Source organism: Rattus rattus, chromosome 1 (assembly GCF_011064425.1).
Source record: "Rattus rattus isolate New Zealand chromosome 1, Rrattus_CSIRO_v1, whole genome shotgun sequence".
NCBI lineage: Eukaryota > Metazoa > Chordata > Mammalia > Rodentia > Muridae > Rattus > Rattus rattus.
The window spans coordinates 82883169-82908247 of NC_046154.1; the positions used below are offsets into that span (position 1 = coordinate 82883169).

At 42.7% G+C, this 25079-nt stretch overlaps 1 protein-coding gene across 1 annotated transcript in view; it reads left to right on the forward strand.

The window, feature by feature from the left end:
• Positions 1-434: 434 nt before the first annotated feature.
• Cdk5rap2 (CDK5 regulatory subunit associated protein 2) overlaps positions 435-25079 on the forward strand; it is a 171848-nt gene continuing 147203 nt past the window's right edge. Inside the window, exons 1-3 of the mRNA XM_032902842.1 lie at positions 435-606; positions 7131-7198; positions 9664-9731. Of these exons, the coding sequence (XP_032758733.1) occupies positions 548-606; positions 7131-7198; positions 9664-9731 (195 nt within the window). The 5' untranslated portion in view covers positions 435-547. The remainder of the gene's footprint in view (positions 607-7130; positions 7199-9663; positions 9732-25079) is intronic.

A 25079-nucleotide genomic window follows, 5' to 3' on the forward strand; every position in this document is an offset into this window, starting at 1 on the left:
AACTCAATTATCTGCGTTTCAACTAAAGGAAGAAGCCTTTTGGGTACAAAGAGTCAAGGCGCGATTGCGGGGTCATGTGTCTGGAATGGCAGCAAAGAGACTGGTACTCTGAACTGTCTGACCTCCCGCTTAAATTAACTGATTCGGGCGGACTTTTACCCTCAACAAATATGGCGCTCTCCTTGGCTTCGGCCCGATTGTCCTCACACACAAAACATGGTTGCCGCTTCTTTTCTCCTGGTATTGCAGGCTCAAGAGCACAGGTTCTGCCCTGAGTTAAGATGGCGCCCACTCAAACTCTCCCTGCCCGGTTTTGGATCTGTGCTAAGAAGCTTCACCGTGCGTGCCTGGGTGACCCCGCCTTGTTTCCGTAGGAAGAAGCGCCGGGAAAGATGGCGGCGGCTGCGGTTTGAATTCCAGCGGCGCCGCTTGACTGAGAACAAGAGCTGGGTTGGAGGGGGCGGGACCTGGGGAACCGAGCGCGCCGCGACTGCGGGGGAACCAGTGGCGCTGCTGCTGCAGACACCGGTGCCACCACTTTGTGTTCATGATGGACTCAGGGATGGAAGAGGACGTCACCCTGCCTGGGACCCTCAGCGGCTGCAGGTGTGGCCCTGGTTTTGGGATTCGTGGTAACTGGGTGGGGGTTTCTATAGTGGGTCACACCCTGGAGGCCTTCCGTTTGCTTGGGGACAGTCTCTGCTGCCACCCGAGTGTGGTGGGACCTGGGTGTGGAGCCAGCACTCTGTTCGACTATATGTTGTGTGTTCTGGAGTACACTTTGAAGAGGGTGTGTAGGATAGTAAGGGGCTTTTTTGAAAGAGTGGAGGAGATGGGACTAATTAGTAGGGGGTGGTTGGAACTGGACCTTAGAGCACTTGGTGGGTGATTGATTCTTGTTTGGGGCTTTGCATTCATTATGTGGAGTGTAGTTATTTTAGACTTTTACGGGGTCACTCAGTAGCCAACCAGTGCCTTGGTTGGAGATGGACAGAATTTATCAAATCCAGCCTGGGAAATTGACTTCTGCTTTGAAAACAAGATGAGAATGAAAAGCCAGTTCTCTGGGCTGGTGTACTGGCTGACATACACCAGTGTTGAAAAGGATGATACTATGCTAATCTACCGTTGCTACTGCTACTACAAGTTGTGTCTTCTATTCAGATCCCTTGGGACCAGAAATTGGATTATTTTGGACATTTAGAATGGGTTGTGGGCATGAGAACTAAACCAACCCAAGTCTAACTTAGTAGATCTGCTAATACTCTCCTTTCCTTTCTCTCTCAGCCTTGACTGGACAGATGCTGCATTCACTCCTGGTCATTCATCTCTTAACCTGCCCTAGGCCCTCCAGGTGCCTTGCCATCTTCAGGATGAAGTTCTGTACTGTGGCTTCCAAGTTTCTCTCTAATCGGCTGCATCTGTTCTCTAGCCTCACCCCCACCCCCTCTATGGTTCCCAACTCTGGGTCTTCTCCAAGCCCTCTGCCCTGTGCCTGACTGCCAAGCTCTGTCAGGAATGATCTTACCGAATTGTTTCTTGCTGCCAGGCTATGTACGTGCTGTTCTTGCTGTGTCAGTTGCCCTTCCTATGCCTTTTGCCTTATTGATATACAGGTTCCACTGCTAGGAAATCCACACTGACATTCTCACCCTTGCTTGGGCCTTCTGTAATGTTCTAGCTACCCTTACCTGTCAGTGTCCTAACCTGGTTGACCGTGACCAGCGTAGAGATACAACCTATGGTGTATATTTAATTAAAAACTTTCTTGTGAACTGGATGTGGTAGTATATGCCTTTAATCCCGGCATTCGCGAAGTGGAGGCAGGTGGATCTCAGACTTTAAGGCCAGCCTGGTCTATAGAGGGAGTTCCAGGATAACCAAGAAACCTTACACAGAGAAACCCTGTCTCGAAAAACCAAAGCAACAACACTAAAAACTTTCTGGTAGTCACAATTTAAAAAAACTAAGAAAAGAAACAAGTGAAATTCCTTTCTTTGTGGTGCTGGAGGTTGTACCAGGGCCTCTCACACCTCCTCAGCTAGTGCTTTACTACTGAGCAGCAGCACCATTGGAAGCAGGTGAAATAATGGCGTATGCTATTTAGCTTAATATTTCCATATATGAGTTTAGCAAAATCCATAGGAAAACTTGTGATAAGATATTTTTATCTTTTAATCTTCCTTAGTCTTTGAATCTGGTGTGAGTTTTTACACTTAGATTGCTTCTCACTTTGGGCAAACTTCATTTCAATATATACCTAATGGTTGTGTGTTGGGGGGTGGAGGTATTGGTTGTTAACATACGCTCACCAGATGAGCTAGAGTCCTGGTTTAGAACAGGAACTAGATTTTGTTTGTAACCCAGTTCTTAGCCTAATGTCTGGGGCAGAATAGGAGCAGAGTGGCATTTGTCAAATCACTGAGTGAAAAGTGATTCTTTGAGGGGCTGCTTCTCTCCCCCTGTTACATGTGGGACCCTGAAGCTCAGCTGAAATGAATGGTCTTGGGTCACAGAAAAGTCTGTGATAAATCAGACTTAACTCCAAGCTTCCTGAATCCAAAGTCTGTTCTGCCTTCTGACTAGTCTGAACTAATTGAACTGAGTATCCAAGGGGCTCTTGCAGAGTTTCTGGCATTGAACTGGCCCTTCAAGAGCTATTCTGGGCTGGATGAGTCCTCATTAGGTGACCACAGTAGGAGACGATAGTTCCTATGATGAAATCATACTTTTCATTTTAATATACTGCTTTCTGAGCACCCTTCTCGGGGGAATTTGCAAGCCTCATGTTTATAGCCTAAACTGAGCACAGTTTGTCCTTGAATTTTTGTTGCATTAGGTCAGGGTGTACCTGACCCAAGCTTATTGAATATCGAGTTGCTGTAGCACATGGCCGATAAGTGCTTGCTGCTGTGTTAGGAGCAGACTGGAAGTACATGTTTAGCCATAAGCATAGTTTGATTTTCACCATCATGGATGCCAGAGGAAACAGTCTGAAGAGAGGATGGAAGGGTGAAATCAGATGAAGGTTTAATGGTAGGGAGAGGGCTAAGTTGGATCCAAGGTATTCTTATACTGGGAGGCTTTAGGAGAACCATGAGTCCTTAGTTAGGAAAGTATTTGCCTTGTAAAAGACCTGAGTTTGACCCTCAGAACCCACAAAAAAGTGCTAGACATGGTGATGCATGCTAGAGAAGCTGAGATCAGAGAATCCCTGGGTCTGGCTAGTTAGCCAGCTGAGCCTAAATCTGAGAAACCAAGGGCCCCGAAACAAGACAAGACAAAACAGCCAAGGCAGATGGCTCCTGAGGAGTGACTCCAGGTTAACCTCCCGGGTCCAGATGTGTGAACATCCTTGGACGTGTGCCCACACTCAAATGTGCCCCTGACCTGAATGTGCACACATATTTGAAGATGTATGTGCCTCTGACCTGAATGTTCTCACATATTTGAAGATGTAGTTTCTATGCCATGAAGCTTGTCCATTCAGTGTGAACTGCTGTATGTAAATAAGCTGTTTACAGCTGTGTGCCAGGATCACTGTCATCCAGTTTAGCACATTTCTGTTATTTGAAGAGAAACCTTGTATCCACCAGCAGTCCTTCCTCATTTGTCACCCCAACGCCAACTCAGGCACACTTGCCCACAGTATTTTTTATTCTGTAGATTTATCTATTCCCATGCACCTTATAATGCACATTCTTTTGTGTGATCCAGTTGCAGCATGAGTCACGACTTCTTTCTTTTCGTTAAGTAATATTTCATTGTACCCTTGTGCTACACTTTGTGCATGTTAATGGATGTTTCTATTTTTTTGTCCATCGTGAACATTGCTATGAAGCTTCATTTGTATATGAGTTTTGTGTGGACTTGAGTTCTCAGTGGTCTTTGGTTCAGCCCACGAGTAGAACTCCCAGGCTACCTGGGAACTCTGCTTATTATTTGGAGGACTGTCAAGCACAGCTCAAAAGGGGCACCACTTGTCTCTCACCAGCAGTGTCCCTAAGGTTCTGGGTTTTTACACTTCACCAGCAGTTTTCATTGTCTGGGTTTTTCACTCAGGCCATCCTTGAGAGGTGATATGATATGTCATTGTGGAATTGATTGTGTACTGCTTGATGACAATACATAACTTTTCATGTGCTTTTTAGTCATTTGTATTTTCTTTGGTGACATGTCAGATTTTTTTTGCCCAGTTTTAAAAATGTGAATTATTTCAGCTCTGCAATTTAATTTCTTAGTATCTGCCCTCAAGGCATCCTCAATGAGACCAGTGTACAATATTCATATAGTGTAGTTTTTAAAAGAATGACTTGAAAACAGGTTGAGTTTTAGCAGGGGACCAGGTGAATACACATCCCTTCAAAAGTATCTTTCAGACCTTTGCAACACACTGCTGGCTCTTGAAAGTCAGCTTCCTAGGTTACAGCAGAGCCTTTTAAACGTAGGCTAGAACAGAGTTTCAGGCATGAAGGGATTCTTTTATGGATCATTGCCAGTGACATTCAAAAATGACTGCTGTAGAATGTGTAGTGGCATTGCAATTGTGGACACAGAGACCAAATCTTCAGGACCAGTTTGTAGTCAGAAGAAAGGTGGGTACAGAGTCACACAGTTTGATTGCATGGTGTGTGTGTGCGCGTGTGTGTATGGTGTGTGCATATATGTGTATGTGTGTGCACCATAGTGTGTTTGTCTGTGTGTATGTGTCCGTGTGTGTGTGCGTGTGTACACCGTAGTGCGTTTATCTGTGTATGTGTGTATGTTGTATGTGTATGTGTGTGTAGGTGTATGCATCATAGTGTGTTTATCTGTGTGTATGTTGTATGTGTGTGTATGTTGTATGTATATGTATGTGTGTGTTGTATGTGTATGTGTGTGTGTGCACTTGAATGTGTCCGTCCATTTGTGTCCTGTCATGCATTTTGCTTTAGTTACTGCTCACCACCTTTACATTTGGGGTCCTTTTAAAATTCATTTTATTTATTATTATTTTTTAATTATAGAAAACAAAAGCAATATTTAAAAAGTTAAACCCACTCAGAAAGTGGTGGCTGAACTTGATTTTAGTTTTTAAAATTCAGTTTTGAAAATGGAGTTTGTCTTGTTAGTGATGCTTATGGGAAGAAATAGAAAATTAAGATGAGGAAAATATGTCTCTCTGCAAGTAATACCTTTGGATCTTTGTAATATTTTCTTGCTGTTAATGCTTTGTAGCTCATCAAATTTTTTAAAAAGATGTACAGTGTCTTTATATGTGTTTTTTTTCTATGATTGAAGACATGTTCTACTTAGGTTTCCCCCATTACTTTTATAGCTGACCTACTTTAAGTGCTCATTTCTTGATGTTGGATTTTTGTATTTTCAAGTTTTTCTTGGTGTCCTGATTCTGAAGGTCTTGTTTCTCTTCAAAGTTGATCAAGAGTTGTCTGAGAGAGAACATTTTTATGGAGTTAGAGGCAATAATAGAAAGTTGCCCTGGAGTTATGCCGAGCTTCCTTTAAATCTTATTTTCAAATTATTTTAATCAGAGTAACTATTGTGATGAAACATCATAACAAAAGCAATTGGGGAGGAAAGGAATTATTTTATTTACACTCTCAAGTAACTGTCCATCAGTGAGGAAAATCAGGGCAAGAGCTCAAAACAGGGTGGGAACTTGGAACAGAAGCCGATGCAGGGGTCATGGAGGGGTGGTGCTTTCTTGCTTCTCATGGCTTGCTCAGTTTGCTTATAGAATCCGGAACCACCAGCCTGTGGATGGCACAGCCTACAGTGGGCCGGGTCCTCCCCCATCAGTCCCTAATTAAAAAAAAAAGTTATAGCGGGGTCTTATGGAGGCATTTTTTTTTTTTCATTGAAGTTCCCTCTTTCAGATAAGTCTAGCTTGAGTCAAGCTGACATGAAACTAGCTAGCACAGACATAAAAGGCCCGGATGCTAGGCTCGGTCTGTTACTTTGCTGCCATCTGACTGGAAGAGACACTAAAATTATCCAGGCCTCAGAGCCTTTCTTTAGCAAATGCATGCTCCTTCAGGGAGTTGGCTTTTGGAACAAGTGTAAATATTTTATAACTTGTAAAGCACTTAGGAGTGAGGATGACAGTGATGCCCTGCTCCTGTTTGTGAAGCATCCTCGTATGCCAGGCATCTTGCTGGGCACCCTCTGCCTTTTTTAAAAAAACAGAGACTGTTTCTCTGTGAAGTAACTGGTATTCTGCTGGAGTGGAAGGCCGTGAGACTGGGAAAGATGCAAGCAGGACTTACAACAGACTGCAGAGGAATGTCTGTTGTAGTTTAGATTTCTGTCACTGTTCACACATACTCACTGACCCCTTAGACAATGACAGTGTCTTAGGTCAGTAACTTCTACATTTTTGATGTTCCCCAAAGTCTGATTTTGTGCCTGTATTAATTACTTTTCTGTCGTTGTGATAAGAGACTATGGCCAAGGCAACTTATAGAAAAGTTTATTAGGGGCTCACGGTTTTAGAAGGTTAGAGTCTGTGCCCATCATGGGGAGCATGGCAACAGGCAGATAGACATGGCACTGGAGCAGTAGCTGAGAGCTCATGTCATAAGACACAGTCACTGGACAGAGAGAGGGAGATGAGGAATGATGTGAGCTGTTGAAGCCATAGAGCCTTCTCCCAGTGACATATCTCCAGTAAGGTCACACCTGCTAGTCCTTCCCAAGCAGTTTCACTGACTGGGGACCAAGAATTTAAGTATGTGAGCCTATAGGGGTCATTCTTATTCAAACCAGCACAGTTTCTAATTCCCAGAAGTTTAACTTTTGATGCGATGACCAGTTGATGATGTCTAACAGTTAAAGTCAGACTCAACCCCAGTGGTTTATAACTGTCATAGTGCCTCCACTTAGTACATACTTCTAGAGTGAACAGCGAAATGACTGTCCCCCATGAATGTCCCTCAGCTGTGAGAGCTGGAAGGCAGTTCTAAAGCTAGAGCTCCAAAGCCTAACTTCAACGCTTCCTGTCTGCTGGGCAGCTCAGTGCCTTGTCCTTCTTAGCCACGGCCCAATAACTGTTCCATGAGGTTCAGACCGCCCTACAGGGCCCTTTTGTTCAAGTGCTAGTTCAACTTTCATCCCACTGTGTTCTTTCCTAGTGGCCTTCACCCTGTTCTACCAAGTGATCTGGATGTCATCAGTGACACTACTGGCTTGGGAAATGGAGGTAAGTGTACATGCCCAGAAGTAAAGGGGAGCAGGCTGAGACCATGAGCATCTGTGACCTGACGCAGTATATTGTCCTGGGGCCTAGGGCCTACCTGGCCTGACACCCAGTGGGCACTCAGCATCTTGTACACGTTGTGTCCTAATTGGCTCTCAACCTTCTTCATGTTTAAACTGGAATGTGGGAGATTGCACTCTGGATTCTGCATTCTTCATCATTTTCATTCTGAAAGAAGTACATGCTATCCGAAGTAAGTGGGGAGTGCTGATAGTTTGCCTTGTTGAATTATCTTTGAGATATTTTCACTTGTGCTTTTTTTCTCTTCTCTAAAATTATGAGATACAAACAAACAGGAGCTTCGGAGAAGACAGACAGAATGAGAAGGTTTATTTCTAGGAAGCGCTATTACTTAATAGGCCATCCCCAGGTTTTCCTCTGGGACCGGGTAATTTTTACTTGAAACAATGTGTCCAATGAATAGAAAGTTCTGAGGCCTACCCTTAATTCAGCCCATGTTGTACTTGCACTTCTTGCCAGACTCTGGTTAAGCATTGGGATTCAACATGGAATGTCAGTGCCTTCAGACGGAGAACAGAGAGACAAGAAGTTTCTCTGATAAATCCATTGATGCAGGTTAGGAACAGAGAAGAGTTAGGTGCTGTGAGAGGAATGGGAGAGTAAGGGAGTCAGGTGAGCATTTCCCAAGAGACTGGTCACTGGAGCTGAGACTTGGCACTGAACTGAGGTAGGGGAAGGACGGGATGAAAGTCCCTGACACAGGTGACTGAGCACCGACTGAGGACAGAAAACAAACCTCTGTGCTCCTCAGCCAGACGTACAGGGCTCTGCACACTCTCTCTGCTCCCAGTTGGCCTGTGCCTGGGGCCTTCTCTTTTCTGCCTGCAGCTGCCTGCTGAGTTGAGAACTCAGCTCAAAGCACACCACCTTCTTTGCCTCTCCCTGGTTACTTAGCGTCCTCTCTCCTCTGAGCATTATATATATTCACTTTTCTTATTCCTTTTAGCCCCTGTCTTAGGGTTTTACTGCTGTAAACAGAGACCATGACTAAGGAAAGTCTTATAAAGGACAACATTTAATTGGGGCTGGCTTACAGGTTCAGAGGTTCAGTCCAGTATCATCATGGCAGCATCCAGGCAGGCATGGTACAGGAGGAGCTGAGAGTTCTGCATCTTCATCTGAAGACTGACTTCCAGGCAGCTAGAGTGAGGGTCTTAGCCCACGCCTATGACACACCTACTCCAACAGGGCCACACATTCTAATAGTGACGTTCCCTTGACTGAGCATATACAAACCTTGACAACATCTATACAAGTATACAGAAGCAAACATGTTCTCACCCATCTGTACTCTTTCCATCCCGGCCAAAGACCAGGGCCTGGTTTTGGCCTGGGTTATCCCAGTGTCATCGCAGCTGTTCCCATTGTTCCTCTCCTGAACGCCTCAGTGTCTGTTCTCAGAGAGGCAGCCAGAGGGAGCCTCAATCTGTTCACATTGCTTTCAGTCCTCCAGACAGCAGTGCAGCACTTAGCCGAGCCTGCAAGGCCGGCCCTCCTGCTTTAGTTTTCTCCATCCCAAATCACCTTTCAGCCTAGCACATGATCACGCAGTTGTTTTGTTTCTTTCCTCCCTCTAGAATAGATCTATTTGTTTCTTGGTGTAGGTAGATCCAGAAAGTCTTGGCAGGAAGCAGCTTCTCAGTGCAGCTTTGCCGGAGAGTGAATGTTCGGTCACTTGATACACACTAACCAGCGTCATGACATTTGTTTTCTTCTGCTTTGCCCACTTGCCTGGGAAGCTGGTGCAGGTGCACTGTCCCCTCACTATTGTTTCCCAGAGTGCAGACTGGTGCTCAGGGCAGGGCAGGGCGGGTGTGTGGTAAATGTTTAATGAATTAAAGAAGCTCTGCAGAGACTGGGTCCCAGCAGGGCCTGTGGTCAGCAGGGTTGGAGTTTCCCACCATTGCCTGCTTTTGTAAGAACAAACTTTTCTTGGAACATATGCTCTGTGTTTATGATTCACTTTATGAGGCTGTTGTCCTCGTGTGGCAGTAGAGGTTGTAGAGACATGACGGATTTTCGGCTGTGCGTGTGGCCTACAAAGCCTGGAATAGTCATTGGTGTTTTATGAAAGCGTTGGCTAACTCTGCTGTCAAGTCAGTCAGGCTGCCTCAGTTCCTGACGTGTGAGGAGGAATGACATGCTTTGTCACATGTCCCATATAAGTTTTGGGTTTATCCCTTGACATATGTGGTTACATCAGAGCCAATGTAAATACTTTGTCAATATTGAGAATAATTTAACTTAGAGCATTTGGACTCACATCAAGCAAGCAGGAAGTTGCCCACAAGGCTACTCTGACTCTCTTCTGGGCTCTCAGCCCCAGTAGGAATGCCATACAGCCTGCTTGTTTGATGATTTCCTCTGTGTGTTCTATCTTTCTCTAGTGCTCCCAATCATGTCAGAAGAAAAGGTCTCTCCCACCAGAGCCCGGAACATGAAGGACTTTGAAAACGTAAGTGAAGACACCAACTCATTATCCCTTTCTAAAAAGTCATGTCTGCTCCCGCCATGTAGCCAGGCCTGGGAGAGAGGTGTTTCTTGAGAACTGTTTGAGTAATGTCAGAGGCAAAGGGATGCCATATTGTGGGGCTTGATGGCCCAAGGGTGTTTTCTGTGAGGCTTTTACATGCACACACAAGTTGTTTCATACACGTTTTGGTAGGTTCTCCCTGGTAATTGGCTTGTTTCTGCTGTATTGTAGATGAGAGGGTTGCTATATTGTGTAGTGAAGTAGAGCTGACAATATCATAGACACAGGATTCATAAGCCCTCATTGGTCCTGGCTGCAACTCTGAGGTATTTTATATTGGCCCCATTTTACAAAGGGGTTGTCAAAGTAGGGGAGACTGATTTATGGTCAGATACTAAATACGTAAAAGACAGAAGTGGGATTCAAATTCACTTTTTAGAAATGAATATTTTTGTTGGTTGGTTTGTTTTTGAGGCAAGCTTTCTCTGTGTATCCCTGGCTGTCCTGGAACAAGCTCTGTTGATTAGACTGGCCTCAAACTTGGAGATCTGCCTGCTTTTGCCTCTTAAGTGCTGGGATTAAAGATGTGAGCCACCATCGCCTGTCTGAAAATGATTTTTCTTTTGAGATTTTTCTTAATTCATTTTTTGAATGTGTGGTATGTGTATGTTTTTTATGTATGTGTGTGTATGCATATGAGTGTGCAGGTGTTATGTTTGTGGGTATATGTAATGGCCAGAGAGAGAGGGCAGGTATTTCCCTCTGTCACTGACTGTCTTAGTCCCTTGGAGACAGGATTGCTCACTGAATCAGAAGCTTGCCTTTCCACCTAGGCTGAGTAGCAAGACCCCAGGATCTGTCAATCCTGACAACGCAATGATTAAGAGCATCTCAGTCTCTCCCAGGGCTGGGCTTACAGGCATGCATAGCCCTGCCTAGTTTTATTTATTTTTAAGCTCCAAAGTTGATTTTAGTAGAGGAATTTACAATACCTGTATCCAAGTTCCTGTATTAAGATAGGCTTTTATCCACTAAAACCTTCTTTAGATATAATAGTACTCACACAACAATGGTTTTCATTAATGACTTGAGTGAAAATTTCCATTCTCCATTTTGGCTGGCTGGCTTCCTCCTCCTCCCTCCCTCCCTCCTCCCCCTCCTCCTTCCCTTCCTCCGTCCTGTCTCCACTCCTTTCCTGATTATATGGGAACTTTACTGAGCACAATCACTTCCCAGTCCTTCCAGTTCTGACTCCCGCCCCTTGGGAACCACACACCCCGCCCCCCTAGAAGAAAGAAAAAAGAAAAACCAACCAACAAACCAATAGGTTCAATTTGTGTTATCAGTCAGTGGAACATGCTCAAACTTTTAGTGGCCTGTCCTTTAAAGAAAACTGAGTCCTTCCCTGTTGCACCCCCAACAGATGTCTCTATACCTTGGAGAGCTACACTTCAGCATCCTTATCCCAATTTTTAAGAGTTCTCTTCAGTCCTACTCAGTCTTTTTAAGTGGGTACTGGGGATGCAGTGGTGTCCTAGCCACACAGTAAAGCTGCCTCCCTGCCCCCCAGTTCACTCAAACATTATAGCTCTGCTACACTGCGCCTCCCCTTGCGTTTTGTCAACTTTGTGGCTGGTGAGTGGCGTGCGAGTAACCTGTACCCAGCGTTGTATTGTAATTGTCAGAGAATGGACTACTGGTGACAGATTTGACTTTGAAGCTCAGGCATTGTGCTTTTCATTTGTTAGCAGAGGGGTTTGTTGTCAAGTAACAGGAAAATAAGGTTATTTTCCAAATTCCAATTCTCTTTAACAAGTTACCTGCTCAACGCTCTCATTTATCATGAGAAGAATTAGAGCCTTCTTCATCTGTAACCAAATGAAATCCACACCGTGCAGGACACAGGAGATACTTATCAGAGAGAAGATGGAGGACACGGAGGGAAGGACGCCTACAATTATGCCTCTCTTCCCCCAGTTGTCTTTGCAGAACAGAGTGCTGCTGTCTCTGGATTTAATTTAGAATACTCATTACTGCTAATAGTTATCTGCAAACCACCAGTGACCAATTGAAGAAATGACTTGTCAGATCTCTAATGGAAACAAGTAATTTTTGAGCTCTGAGTTGTTATAATTTCAACTGTACATGCGCTGTTATGCTGTGGGGTCCAGGGCCTGAACTGAATGAGATTTGATTGTTCCACATCGTGTATAATTAAAATATGCTCTGCTGTTAAATGCTTGTTCCTGTTTGATCATACGAGTAATAATAGGTGCTGTTTATTAGGCTCTGGCTCTGAGCAGGGCGCTTTAAGTTTGAAACTCTTCATAGATGTTTCTTTAATATTAAAGCAGCTTTGTAAGAACAAGAGTTATTATTTATTGTCAAAGAACACAGTTTTAAATTGCATTACCAGATTAGGAAATTTTACAGCATTGCATAGTTTTGGATTCACATCTGACTTTTGAACCCTAGTGAATCCTAAATCCTGCTCTGTTTAAGATTTATAAAAGACTGAGGCTTGGGCATGTGATGTGGCAAAGGTGATCTCAGAGGACCTTAGTAGTAACCACAATTTCTCTGGATGGACTGTATGTTGATCCCCCTTTGCTGGCGACTTTTGGCCAGCTGCTTAACCTCTCTGTGTGTCCCCTCCTTTCCAATAGGCTGTTAGGAGGATGAAGCCTCTGTCCTGGTGTCAAGTACACCCATGTGTCAGCTGGCCCTCCTTCTCCTTACTGTCCAATTATTGCCGTTTTTCTCAGCTCTGCTGTGTGATTGAAGTTTCTCTTGCTCAGACTGTTCTTGATGGCCAAAATCTCATTTTTCTTGAAGGTGAGGGAGAGCTTTCTATGCCAATATGTTTTAGGATTTATGTTTTTTTCTTTATGGCTGTGGTCCTTTGGCTGCTGTTAGGTTTTTATGGCATTAATATTTTTTATTGTAGCATTTTTGAGAGCAAATTCTGCAGCTGAAATTGAAATGACCACACTGTTCTCACTGTCTCCCTTTCAGGTTTTTATAAGTCACTGAAATTTTTCATTTGGCCTGAGCTACATTTTGTGGCTCAGGCCTGCAATCTCTGTGGCGATATTCTGAGCTTCCTGGGAGATGCTTATCGGAAAGAACCTGGCATCTAAAGTGGGTTTTAGAGGGGCATGAATGTTAAAGGGAGGCAGAATTCTTTTGAGTTAAAGGGGAACCACCTGCTTTTCTTGTTCTAGTCTTGGGTGAGTACTGTGTGAATGTCAGCATTTAATAAGTTTAGTAAGACATTGATATTGATCCCGTTGTGGTTTTGCCCAGAGTTTATCTGTTCAATAAATGGTTTTACATGGACAAGCCAGGCTGTCTCCTGGGGGCTGGGGAATCTTCAGTGGGTTCTGCCTAGGTAATTTTTTCTGTCATGGTCTGATTGGGAAGATGGCTAGGAAGACAGTGCAGTGATGTAGTGCATGAGTAAACACTTCCTTGGATGTTAGGGAGAGACAGAGCTTGGAGAACACTGCGTACGAAAACTCACATTGCAGAATTGTGAGAACATGCTAATCAAATCAGGAAACTGGGAATGTTTTGCTCAGAATGGGAGCATCTCAAGGAAATGAAGCCTGGAAGTAGGTGGGGCTGTTAGTTCTTGACTGGTACACTACTGATTGTTGATTTGAAGAGGAAAGAGGGCCAGTGATAGATGGGGAAGTAAATAACCAGAAATTATGTTTTCAAAAGATTATTCGTCTATGAATGTGAGGAGGAAAGTTTTAAGGGGAACGAGGCTGGGGACAAGGTTAGTGGGGATCTGACGTCTAGTATAGAAGGAGCAGGTCCAGACCCTAGGGCATGGAAGAGATAAAAGTAGAGTGTGGTCCAAGCATAGAGGCAAGGGATGCAGAGGGTAGGGTGAGAGCATGAGCTGAGAGACATGAGGAGTGGAGTCAGAATATGGGGTGAGAAAGGGGACTGGAGAGTGAGGTCTTATAGATGCAGAGAGTGGGTTAGAGCATGAAGAGAAAGCTGCAGAGAATGGTGTCACAGCCTAAGAAGAGAGATGTGAGTGGGGTCAGAGCATGAGGAGACAGATGCAGACGGGGTTCAGAACAGACGTGTGGAGACGAGTCACAGCTGCAGAGCTGGAGGAGCTCTGATCATTTGACAAGCCAGGGGCTGGAAGCCTAGAGGGCTGGGCCCTCACGCAGACTTTAAACCCAGGCTATTGACACAAGTGCTTCCTTGTGGCTTCACGGTGTTATGTGGACACTGACATGAACACCAGGCACCTTCCTTTCATTATTGAAATGGGTACCTTGTTATCCACTGTCTGCATTAGCTGATGATAAAGTCAGCTCTGTATATAGAAGATCTTAGGTAGGAAGATCTTAGGTTAGTAAAGCTATTTGGCTCACTAGGAGCCTGGCTTTTGGCCTTTTTGGGTGTTAGTGTAGTGAGGGCTTTGGACCAAATGGGGCTTGGTGAAGGAGGCATTTTGTGAAGGCCTGTGTTTATCTGCTGGGACCTGGATTAGACACTGACATCTCTCCCTTTAAAAAATGATTGTGGATGAGCGAGGAACATCTCACACTGGTGTGACTAGAATAGTTCAACTCTGGCTTTTGATAGGAAGCATCATGAGTACTTTTCATTTCAGTTGGTCCTCATGGAAGTATCCTTGAGGGACTTGTGTTCACATGGGTGTGTTAGACCATATTTTTCTCCTGTGAGAGCTTCAGGTTTCTTATTTCTCATAGTTAAGTATGAGACTGTGGTACGTATCCTTGTGCATATTGTATAAGTCTTTGTGGGGTGGTAAATAACTGGAAAGCGAAGTTGTGGATGCCCTAAGCTTTAAACCAAAATCTCAAGGAGCTAACCATAGACCCTAGAGAAGAACTGACTTCCTACTGGGATCTTTGTCAAGGAATTAGGAGAAATCTAGGTAGGCAAGGCTGAAAAGCTAGTTTGTATTTTGTCCAGAGGCACCAGAGTTCTTATGTAAAGACCCTTATCCCAAGGTGTTAAAGCTTGGCCCAGCTGAGGCAGGTGGTCAGATTTGAGTGTCTAATGTCATTGGCAAAGAGGCTCCTATCATGAAATTTGCTCAGTAACACCTGTGGTGTGGATCGTTTGCTACCAGAAAGCAGCCTCCTTTTCTTCCACCCCGTACTTAACAGCCCGTTAAGAATTGCTATGATGTGTGATCAGCATGGACTTGAAGGTGATAAAACCTGGGTTTTAGGTATGACTTGTGTTAGTAATTAGTGGCCTTGTATGGGTGGTTTCTAGAACCTCCTGTGAAAGTGAAGCTAATGGAGTCTTTCAGAGTTAACAGTTTTTGAGACTTGGTATAGAGAAAACCTAGCATGAAGTCTGGCCTGTGAAGAGTACACAAGAAAGCCTAAAGCCTGCCCTCTGGTGAAGGTCTCTAGCCACTGCCCTTAGTTTTGCCTGTCAGTCTGGATTTTTTGCTGGTTGTTTTGCATTTCCTTGACCTTGGAATACAATTTCGAATTTCTTGTTATGGTCCACAAGGTCCTACCCGATGTCGTTGGTCGGCGGCTCCCTGTTGCTTGGTGCTCACCATGTTTCTATCTCCATGACACCAAGTGCTCCACACATAGACTGCATTTCTCCACCATACCAGCTTCTTTGTGGTGAATGTCTTCACAGTTGCCCCACTCTGGCCTGGGACACTGTGTCCCTTTCCTTGTCTGTCTGGATCTTCGTGTCTTAATTTTAGTTGACCTTGTTAGAAAGGCTATCTATCCCTAATGCTGTGTCCTGATCCATTATTCTGTCCTTTAGCAATTACTCAGCACTCAGTCTCTTCAGTCAGGCTCTTACAACTGGTTGTCATTAAGTATGTATTTGTATACTTGCCTAATGTGTCACTGTTGCTACCCAACACTGAACCTAATAAAATAGTAGACTTTTAACAAGCACATGTTGTTTGACTGAGTTACTGCATGACATACTGAACCACTACGTTTTGATTGCTTCCTCTGTAAAATGGGAAACATAATATTTATCTCGTAAGCTTGTGGTGAGACAGTGAAGCATATAAGTTCTTCAAGAGATAGGTTGCTCTATGGTAGTTGTTAATAAAATGAATGGAGATAACACAGGGAGAGGGAGACAGATTATAATAGGATGGGCCTGCAGAACCAGAGTCACAGGAGGAAAAGCAGAATTGCAGACACGGAGGGGCTAAGAGTGGGAGCTCAGGAAAGAGTTTGGGGTGTAGGAGAGGAAGAAGAGTCTGGGCGAATACAGACGAGTGGAAGTGGCCAACCCAGAGCTGTAAAATGATAGTTACAGCCACTCTCTGTGGAGTTACCTGGACGATATGGTGTCTTTGCAGTGTCTGAGAGTCAAGTTTGGGTTTCGAGTGCTAATTTTTGGGCACAGGGGTTTGTGGAGTGACAAAGCCTGGATTGAGCCTTTGGAGTTTCCATACTTCTGCATGTCCTGGCCATGCCCTCCAAAAACCTGGCCAGATGGTTGGCTGGGCAGTGTAAATTTTTACAATCTTTTTGAAGGCCATTTGGAAAGAGATTTTGATGGTAATAAAAATAAAATTACTCTTGAGCCCAATAATCCATTTTGGGGGAATTTATCCTAAACAACCAACCCACTGGCAGGGAAAGAAAAAAAAAATCTCTGTTCATGAAGGTATTTGTTGCCACATTGTGTATAATTGTGAAAAATTGGGAACAAGGGAAATTACATTTTACATTTGTCGTCTCCTTGACTCTTTGAAGCATGCTTGTTTTGAGGCTATTTCATAAATGAGGAAATGGAGGTTGCAAAGTTGAAATGACTTGCCTGTGAGGCTGGTTTCAATTTAGACCTTATCTCTTAGGTTCTGAAGGCTGTACACTTCTTACCACAGTGCAATGAAACGAGTGAACGCTCAGTAGAGTAATGCTGAGTAATTGACTCTCACTCAAGTCAGTGAGACTCCATGTAGTCTTCGTGTGTGTGCATGAGTGTGCTTATGTGTGTAAGTAGAGGTCAGAGGTCAACATGAAATATCATTTTCAATCTGCACCATCTGTTTTGAAAGAGAACTCTCACTTATCTTGGAGCTTACTGATACAGCTAGCAAGTGCTAGGAATTCTCCAGTCTTTACCTTCTTAGTCCTAGGATTGTTGACTTACACTGCCACCCTTGGCTTTTGAAAATGGGTGCTGGAATCAGACTTTCCATTTGCATGACAAGCAAGCATTTTGCTGACTGAGTTATCTCCCCAGTCATAGTTTAGTCTTTTAAAGTGATAATTAGCACACATGTAGTACACAGACACATATGTAGGCAAAATATCTATATACAGTCTTAAAGTGATAATAATGTTTAGCTTCGCAGCAACATAAGCCATACCTCAGGTGTTCTATAATGTGAAAGCAATAACATCTACAAACTCAACTGTTGTGATGCTGTCAGTGTTTGTTTAAGATCAGAGGCAGAGAACTGTCTGCTGGGGTGGTTGTGTTCCAGATCCTATCCAGTTATTTTATCCAGCTTCTTATTTAGATATAATTTTATTTAAATTGTATTTGTATGTATATGTGTCTGTGTGTAGGGATAGGAACATGTGGGTATGTACTCAAAGAGGCCAGAGGTATGGGATCCTTCCTGAGTTGGAGTCATCTGTGAGCTGCCTCATGCGGGTGCCAGGAATCAAACACAGATCTTTTCGAAGAACAGTGCATGTCCCTAACCACTGAGCCATCTCTTTGGCCCTCAATTTTTTTTTTTTTTTTTTTTTTTTTTTGTTTTGAGACAGGTTTTTTTCTTTTCCCTCTGTAGTCCCACAGCTGGCCTTGGACTCAGTATGTTGCCCAAACTGGCTTTTAGCTCACTGTGATCATCTAGCGTCAGATGCCCACGTACTGGGGCTGTTGGCGTGAGCTACCATACTCGGCTAGAATCCAGCTTTAAAATGATATTACTGCTGCAGTTTTGTTTGTGAATAAATAGCGTTTGCCGAGGAAAGTGTTCTTGATGGTTTGAAGACTCCAGGGAGTGTATTGGCATCGGAAACAAATTCCAAAGCATCCCCCTCATTTCACTAACTCATTTGGCTGCTGTTGGCAGAACATTCTTATACACACTATTGCTCACCAGAGATGAAGTTTGGGAGGCAAGAGTGCATGGGCTTCGTTATGTCTTGGTGAGGTATGACAGTATTTAGACATGCAAAGAGGGTAAAAAAAAAATGATAACCCAAAGCTGTGCTTATGGAGGGCTGCAGTGAGAAATGGCTCCTTTAAAAGCTCTGCACTGTTTACCGATTGCTAAGTGCTAGGCTTTGCCAGGTGCTTAGCTCATTTAGTTGTCACAACATCCCTTCAAGGTAATTGATTTTATCCTCATTTTATAGATGAGCCAACAGTGACTCAAAGATGTTAAAAAATCTTCCCAAGGTCACACAAGTCAGACACAGCAGCAGAGTGCTTTCTGTGACCCCGGAGCCCTTGTCTTGGAAGAATGACATTTTAGAGTGAGCTTTTGCTTGGGAGGCCTGGCAGGCCAGGAAGCAGTGAGAAGAGGAGATATACTTTGCTTAGGTTTCTGCTGAGGTGGGCCTTGTAGTGGTCGTCCTTGTCGTTCCTGCTCATCATCCTAATCATCAACATCACCATTATTTCTGTGCAGTGGCTTTTGTTTTTCTTTTCCTTTGGGTGGGGCTTGCAGCCAGCCAAGGCTTTTGATGGGGAATGGGAGCAGGTGGGAGCCAGTGTCTCCCAGAGGCAGATCTTGCAAATGGGAACCTCTCATTTCAGATGACTGCAGTTCCTAGCAATGTGAGCTGAAGGCTTCGAAGGGCTGGAACGCCGCAGACACAGTCCTGGTGTTAGATTACTTTTGAGCACTATGTTTCTATGTCATATTTGGTGGGTTTTATATTTGGGAGTGTTTATTCCTCTTGCGTGGTAAGCAGTTTTCAGTTCTTCCACATCCAGGTTTTACTTTTCCTCCTTGAATTTGTTTATCATAGAGAGGAAAATATGCACAGGGAAAACATTAATGTACTTTGAATTCTTTCCTGTAAAATCTCTTTCCCTCTCTTTGTATATTTGATGTGTGCACGTATGAGAGCAAGTGTGCATATATTATATGTGTATGCAAGTGTGTCTGTGCAAATGTGTGTGTGTGTGTGTGTGTGAGAGTGAGTGTTCATGACTATAGGCATTTGTGCACCATGGTGTGTGTACATGAAAGTCAAATTAACCTAAGTGTTGCCTCGCCTCTTTACCTTGTTTACCGTGTTGTTGTTGGTGGGTTTTTTTTTTGTTTTTTGTTTTTTGTTGTTGTTGTTTTTCACTGTTTATTCCAGACTACCTGGCCTAGGAACTTCCTGGGCTTCTTCTGTTTCCATCTCCTTCTCAATCATATGGGTGTACATAGGTTCTACTGAATCTGGATTTACATGAATTCTAGGGTCTTCTATAACAAGCATTTTTACTCATTGAGCCATCTCGCAGCCCCTAATGTGTTTAAATTCCTACACTATGGTAAGTTCTTATATTTCTTATACTGGCCCATTTTTAGAGATGGAAGAACCGAGACTCACAGGCAGAATAAACATTTGTTTATTAATTTATTTATTCACTTAAATGCTGGTTGAGTGCCTACTTGTTCTTGACACAGTGCTTAAATCTGAGGAATTGATTAGGTCCTGGTCCACAGAAGTGGATTAAATTTGCATAATGAACATGAAGAAGAAACATGTGAATAAGTAAGATGAATGTAGATTGTGAAGAGTTCTCGCTGTGGCAGAATATGACTTGGTGGCTCGATGAGATGAGGCCACTTGAGGTCTTACCCTTTGACCATGATGCTGAAGCTCAGGTGGAAAGGATGAGACAGAAGAGCTCTGAGGGTTGAGGACCAGAAAGGAGGCCAATGAGGCTGGGCCATTGTGAACAGGGCAGATGATGATCCCAGATGTGTCATGAGCGAGATTATATAGCACTTTGGGAGTGTACTTATGATGGGAAAACCAAAGACAGACACCACCACCACCATCACCCCCACCAACAAAACAATGAAGGGTTTAGGCAGAAGAGTGGCATGAGCGGATCTTTCTAACTGAAGAGGTCTTTCCTTGACACAAGCATTTGCCCAGTGTTCCCTCTTCTGTTCATACAAATATGCATGAGATGTTTTCTCTCCCAACAGAGGTAAGGTGGATGACTAGTGGTCAGTGCAGTGTTGCTAAGGAGAACAGAGGGGGTACGAAAGCACCACGAGAGTCATCAGTCCAGCCCGAGAAAACTTGCGGGAAGTGAAGCTAGACAGAGAACTGACTGGCCATCTGGCCAGCTGGCTGGAAAGATGGTGTTGTGTCAAATTTTATTCATTTGGGTCTTTTTTGACATTTGCATGACCTTACAAAGGCATATTTGCTTTTCTCTTTGCTTTTTAAAAACATTTCTTTATAAATAGGACAAGTATTCTTTCAACTGTTGTTAAGAATTTTAGTTTTATGTACAATGTGAGCATTCTCAGCAACTGCCATAAATATTTTATTGTAGCAGAGTAATAGAATAAGGTTTCTCTTTATAGGAAGCATCTGGCACGATAGACTTTTGTTTGAATAAATGTTTTACGTGTTACTTTCTTAAAACATTTAAAAGGAGCTTTAATGAACCTTCCAATTGTTTCTTACGCTATTCTTGTTAGCCACAAAATTGAAGCCCTAAGTATTATTAACAAGAGAACAAGGGTAGAAATTTTAAAAACTATATAGAATATACTTTTCATTTATCCAACCCTAAAACTATATTTGTTAGAAAGAATAGCATATGTGGGGTATGGAGATTGCTCAGTGGGCGATAACATTTACTGACAGTCATGAGAACCAGAGTTTGTACCTATATAACTAGGTGTCTTATACATGCCTGTAACCCAGGTGAGCAGAAATAGGAACATCATTGTGGCTTGCTGGGTTTTGTTCTGTCTGAGTCCAGGTTTAGGGAGAGACCCTTCTCAAAAGAATAGGCAGAGTAGTAGAAATATATGGTGCCCTCTTCAGTCTCTGTGTACATGCATGCATAGTGACATGTATATGTATACACATGTAATATTCATATACAAACACTACTCACATAAAAAAAGAATAGTATACCACAGCATTTTTTCCCTGTAGTCCTGGCTGGCCTGGAATTCACAATATAGACAAGGCCTACCTTATTCAACTTCATTGAAATGTAATGTATATAAAATAAATGTGACCAGTTTTAAGTGTTGGGTGGATTTTGACTTATGTTTCTGAAACTAATACTGAAAACTAAGATATATGTGATTATAGGTTTTTTAATGTTTGTGTATGTTTCTAAGTGTATAGTTCTAAGCTTTAGTAACCATCACCACAGTTAGCATGTACAACAGTTCCATAGTAAAAGAAAAAAAAAATCCCCTGTGTTGTCTCTGTGGTCAAGCACTCTCTCTGCCACAAAGCTCTGACAACGAATGTTCTGTTTTCTACATTCCTATAATTTTGCTTTTCCTGGAATATTGCATACATGGAAGCATGTATTAATGTACTGTTTGGGAAAGGCTTCTTTCTGGTGGCCTGTCCTTGAAAGCCACTCATGGTCTGCGTACTGAAGCTGCTGATGCTGTTTTGGTTATTGCTGTATTTTTCGTCCATTAGGGTTTTGAAGGACGTTTGACCTCTTCCCAGCTTTTGATGCTTAAAAATAAAGCTCCAGTAACCCCTTGTTTTCAGGTTTTGTTGTGAGCATAGGTTTTCACTTCTTTAGAGGGAATAGGCATGAATGCAGTCATTGGTAAATGTCGGGTTTGGTCAGAAACTGCCAAACTCTTAATTGGTGTAACTGTTCCATTTTGCATCCCACAAATAGAGTGACAATAATGCTTGCTTCTCATTTCCGTCTGCATTTGCTGTTGTCAATTAAAAAATAGTTTTAGCCCTTGCAATAGATGTGCTTCTCGTTATAGTTTTATTTTGTATTTCCCTAAAAGCTAAGGATGTTGAAATTTTTGTGTGTGTGTGCCTATTTACCATCTGCATATCTTCTGCTGTGAACTTTCTGCTCAAATCTTATGCCTATTTTTCCTCCAAGAAAAATTGGGTTTTTGGTTGTTTTCTTACAATTACATTTGGAGAACTATTATGTATTCTGGATATAATTCCTATATAGATACATGATATGCAAATATTTTCTCCCAGAGTGCAGCTTGTCTTTTCATTCTCAGCACTGCTTTTCAGAGCAAGTATTAAATTTTCATGAAGCCCAATTTATTGATTTTTTTTTTCTGTTGTGGATCACGCCTTCAGTGTTATATCTAAAGAACTGTTTCCCTTGTTCTAGGGCCCAACAATTTTCTTTTATGTTTTTTCTAAAAAAAAGAAAATCACATCATTTTATGTGTTTCAGTTAGATCTGTGGGCTAACTTAAATCGACTACTGTTTAAGGTGTAATTTAGGTCAAGGCAAGTTTTTTCATAAAAGGATATTCAGCTTTTATACACTTTGTTAAAAGGAACTTTCTCCTTTTCACACATTCATCTATCTATCTATCTATCTATCTATCTATCTATCTATCTATCCATCCATCCATCCATCCATCCATCCATCCATCCATCCATCCATCCACCCGTTGTATGTGCATGGGGAGTGTGCACCCTAGTGCATGTGTGGAGGTCAGAGGATTCTGACAGTTTTTTCCTTCTATTGTCTGGGTTCTAGGGAATAAACTTGGGTTGTGAGCCTTGGTGGCAGACATGCTTAGCTGCTGAGCCATCTCAGCAGCTGCCTTTATCCTGTAATTGTTGTCACTTACATGAGAGAACTCAGGTGGCCATGTTTAGAAGGGATGAGAGAACTCAGGTGGCCATGTTTGGAAAGGATGAGAGAACTCAGGTGGCCATGTTTAGAAGGGATGAGAGAACTCAGGTGGCCATGTTTGGAAAGGATGAGAGAACTCAGGTGGCCATGTTTGGAAAGGATGAGAGAACTCAGGTGGCCATGTATAGAAGGGATGAGAGAACTCAGGTGGCCATGTTTAGAAGGGATGAGAGAACTCATGTGGCCATGTTTGGAAGGATGAGAGAACTCAGGTGGCCATGTTTGAAGGATGAGAGAACTCAGGTGGCCATGTTTGAAGGACTTCTTTCAGTATTTCCTGCCATCTTCTCATAGAATTCTTCTCTTTCAAGAGGGCTTCAATTCATCTGTTTCAAGGAAACTTTATAATCAACTTGCTTGGTTTTACAAAAATCTCCCTAGTATTTTCATTGGATTTGTGTTAAATCTTTAAGTAAATTTCAAGAGAATTGATACTTTGTTAAACAGAATCTTATAATCCCGGAATTTGTTAAAAGTCTTCACTTAAGTTGATTACCTCTGCCACAAATGGCAGTTGGGTTTTTTTTTGTTTTTTTCCTGCATGTGCTGATATGATTGATGTGATGATATTGTTTTTGATTCTTTGGTTTGTTAGTGTGGCAGCTTATGTGGACTGACAGGAACAGTGACTCAGCCTGCATTGGTGGGGTCATTGTAACGATGTAGCAATATTTGCACTCATTCAGTGTCTTATCTTCAGCGAAGTATTACAGCTTTTTGCTAATGAAGGATTTAGACTGTAGTTTTTCTGTAACTTTTCTGTCTGCTTTTGGAAGAGTAGTTTGTTCTTACAAAGTCAGGTGGGAAAGATCTGCAACCTGCCATTCCTAGAAGAAGTTGAAAAGAGCTGGTTTTGCTGGTATTGCTTTTCATTTAATTATTTGTCACTACTGAAATTATCAACAGTTGTATTTATTCATTTTCTCCCCCTGCCCTTCTCCCTCTCCCTCTCTCTTTGAGGCAGGGTCTTTCATAGCCCAAGGTTGGCCCAGAACCTACCATGTACTAAAGAGTGATTCTGAAGTTGTGGTCTTCCTGCCTTTGCCTCTAGAGGGTTGGCATTAAGTTCTGGGCCATCATGCCTGGTTTATTTGGTACAAGGGACTGAACCCAGGTGTTCATGCATGTGAGGCAAGCACTCTACCAATGGACTTAACCTCCTCAGCCCGTGTGTGGCTTCAAGAACAAATCCAGTTTTGAAGACAGGTATATCATTGTTTTCCTTTGGTGAGTTTGTTGGGCTTGCTCTCTGCTGTCTGGGCAGAGAGTTGCAGATGGACATGTTATCCTTTTAATGATTGTAGAGTCTGTGTGATTTGCTGTAGTTTATCCTTTTTCCTTTTTCTTTTTCTCCTTTGAGGACTGGGGAGTAAACCTTGGGGCTGATGCATGCTAACCTAACGGGTTCTGGACTACACTCCCCCCCAGGCTCTTTCGTGCTTTACGTTGGTTTGTGTTTTATTTTTCTCCAATTTTATTTCTAGAGATTTGTAAGTTTCATTGGTAATTTGAAAGAAGTAGATTTTAAGCTCGTTTTCTCCCCTTTCTATCTCACTGATTTCTAGCCTTGTATCTATGCTGTCCTTAACTTTCTTTCTTTGGGTTTATTTGCTCCTCTTCTGACTTCTGAGGTAGTGGCCTCGGTTGATGACCTCAGACCTTTCTTTGCTAAGGTTTTTGACAACAGAGTTTCCTTCCTCAGTATTGATGTCACTGTGTTCAGCTTTTAAATACATCATATTTGTGTGTTTGTTTAATTCAGAGTATCTTCTAATTTCCCCAGAAGCTTCCTCTTTGATCCATGCATGGACTGCTTAGAAGTGTGTTGCTTAATGTCTAAGCATTTAAGAATTTTTCACTGCCCTTTTTAGTTCCTGACATTTGTTGTAATTGCACTATGGTCACAGAGTGTGGCTTGGCTTTGGTGTGCTTCTAAGTGTGTTAACGTTTGTTTTGTTACCTAGAATATCTTGACAAAAATCCCTGCTTACTTGAGTGTCTAGGTAGCATCTTTTGAATGTAAGTTAGACCTTTCTGGTTGATAGTATTGTTCAAAGTTCCTCTGCATTTTTCCTGACTTTTGTTCTATTTTTTTTTCTTCTGGATTAATGAGATGGGAGCATTGATATCTCCAGTTGTAACTGATTTGTGCATTTCTCCTTCCATTCAACAATGAATCTGACACTGCAGTGCTGAGCTTGGGATTTTTTTTCTTTAATCACCTTTAGCATTTGTCTTGTTCTTGACTGAGTCTTTGCTTTGAGATTATATTAGCTTTCTTGTATTTAGGGTTCACATACTGTATTTTCTTCTCTCTTAAAATTTTTTTAAGATTTATTTATTTATTATATATGTATAAGTACAGTATAGCTGTCTTCAGACACACCAGAAGAGGGCATTAGATCTTATTATAGATTGTTGTGAGGCACCATGTGGTTGCTGGGATTTGAGGACCTC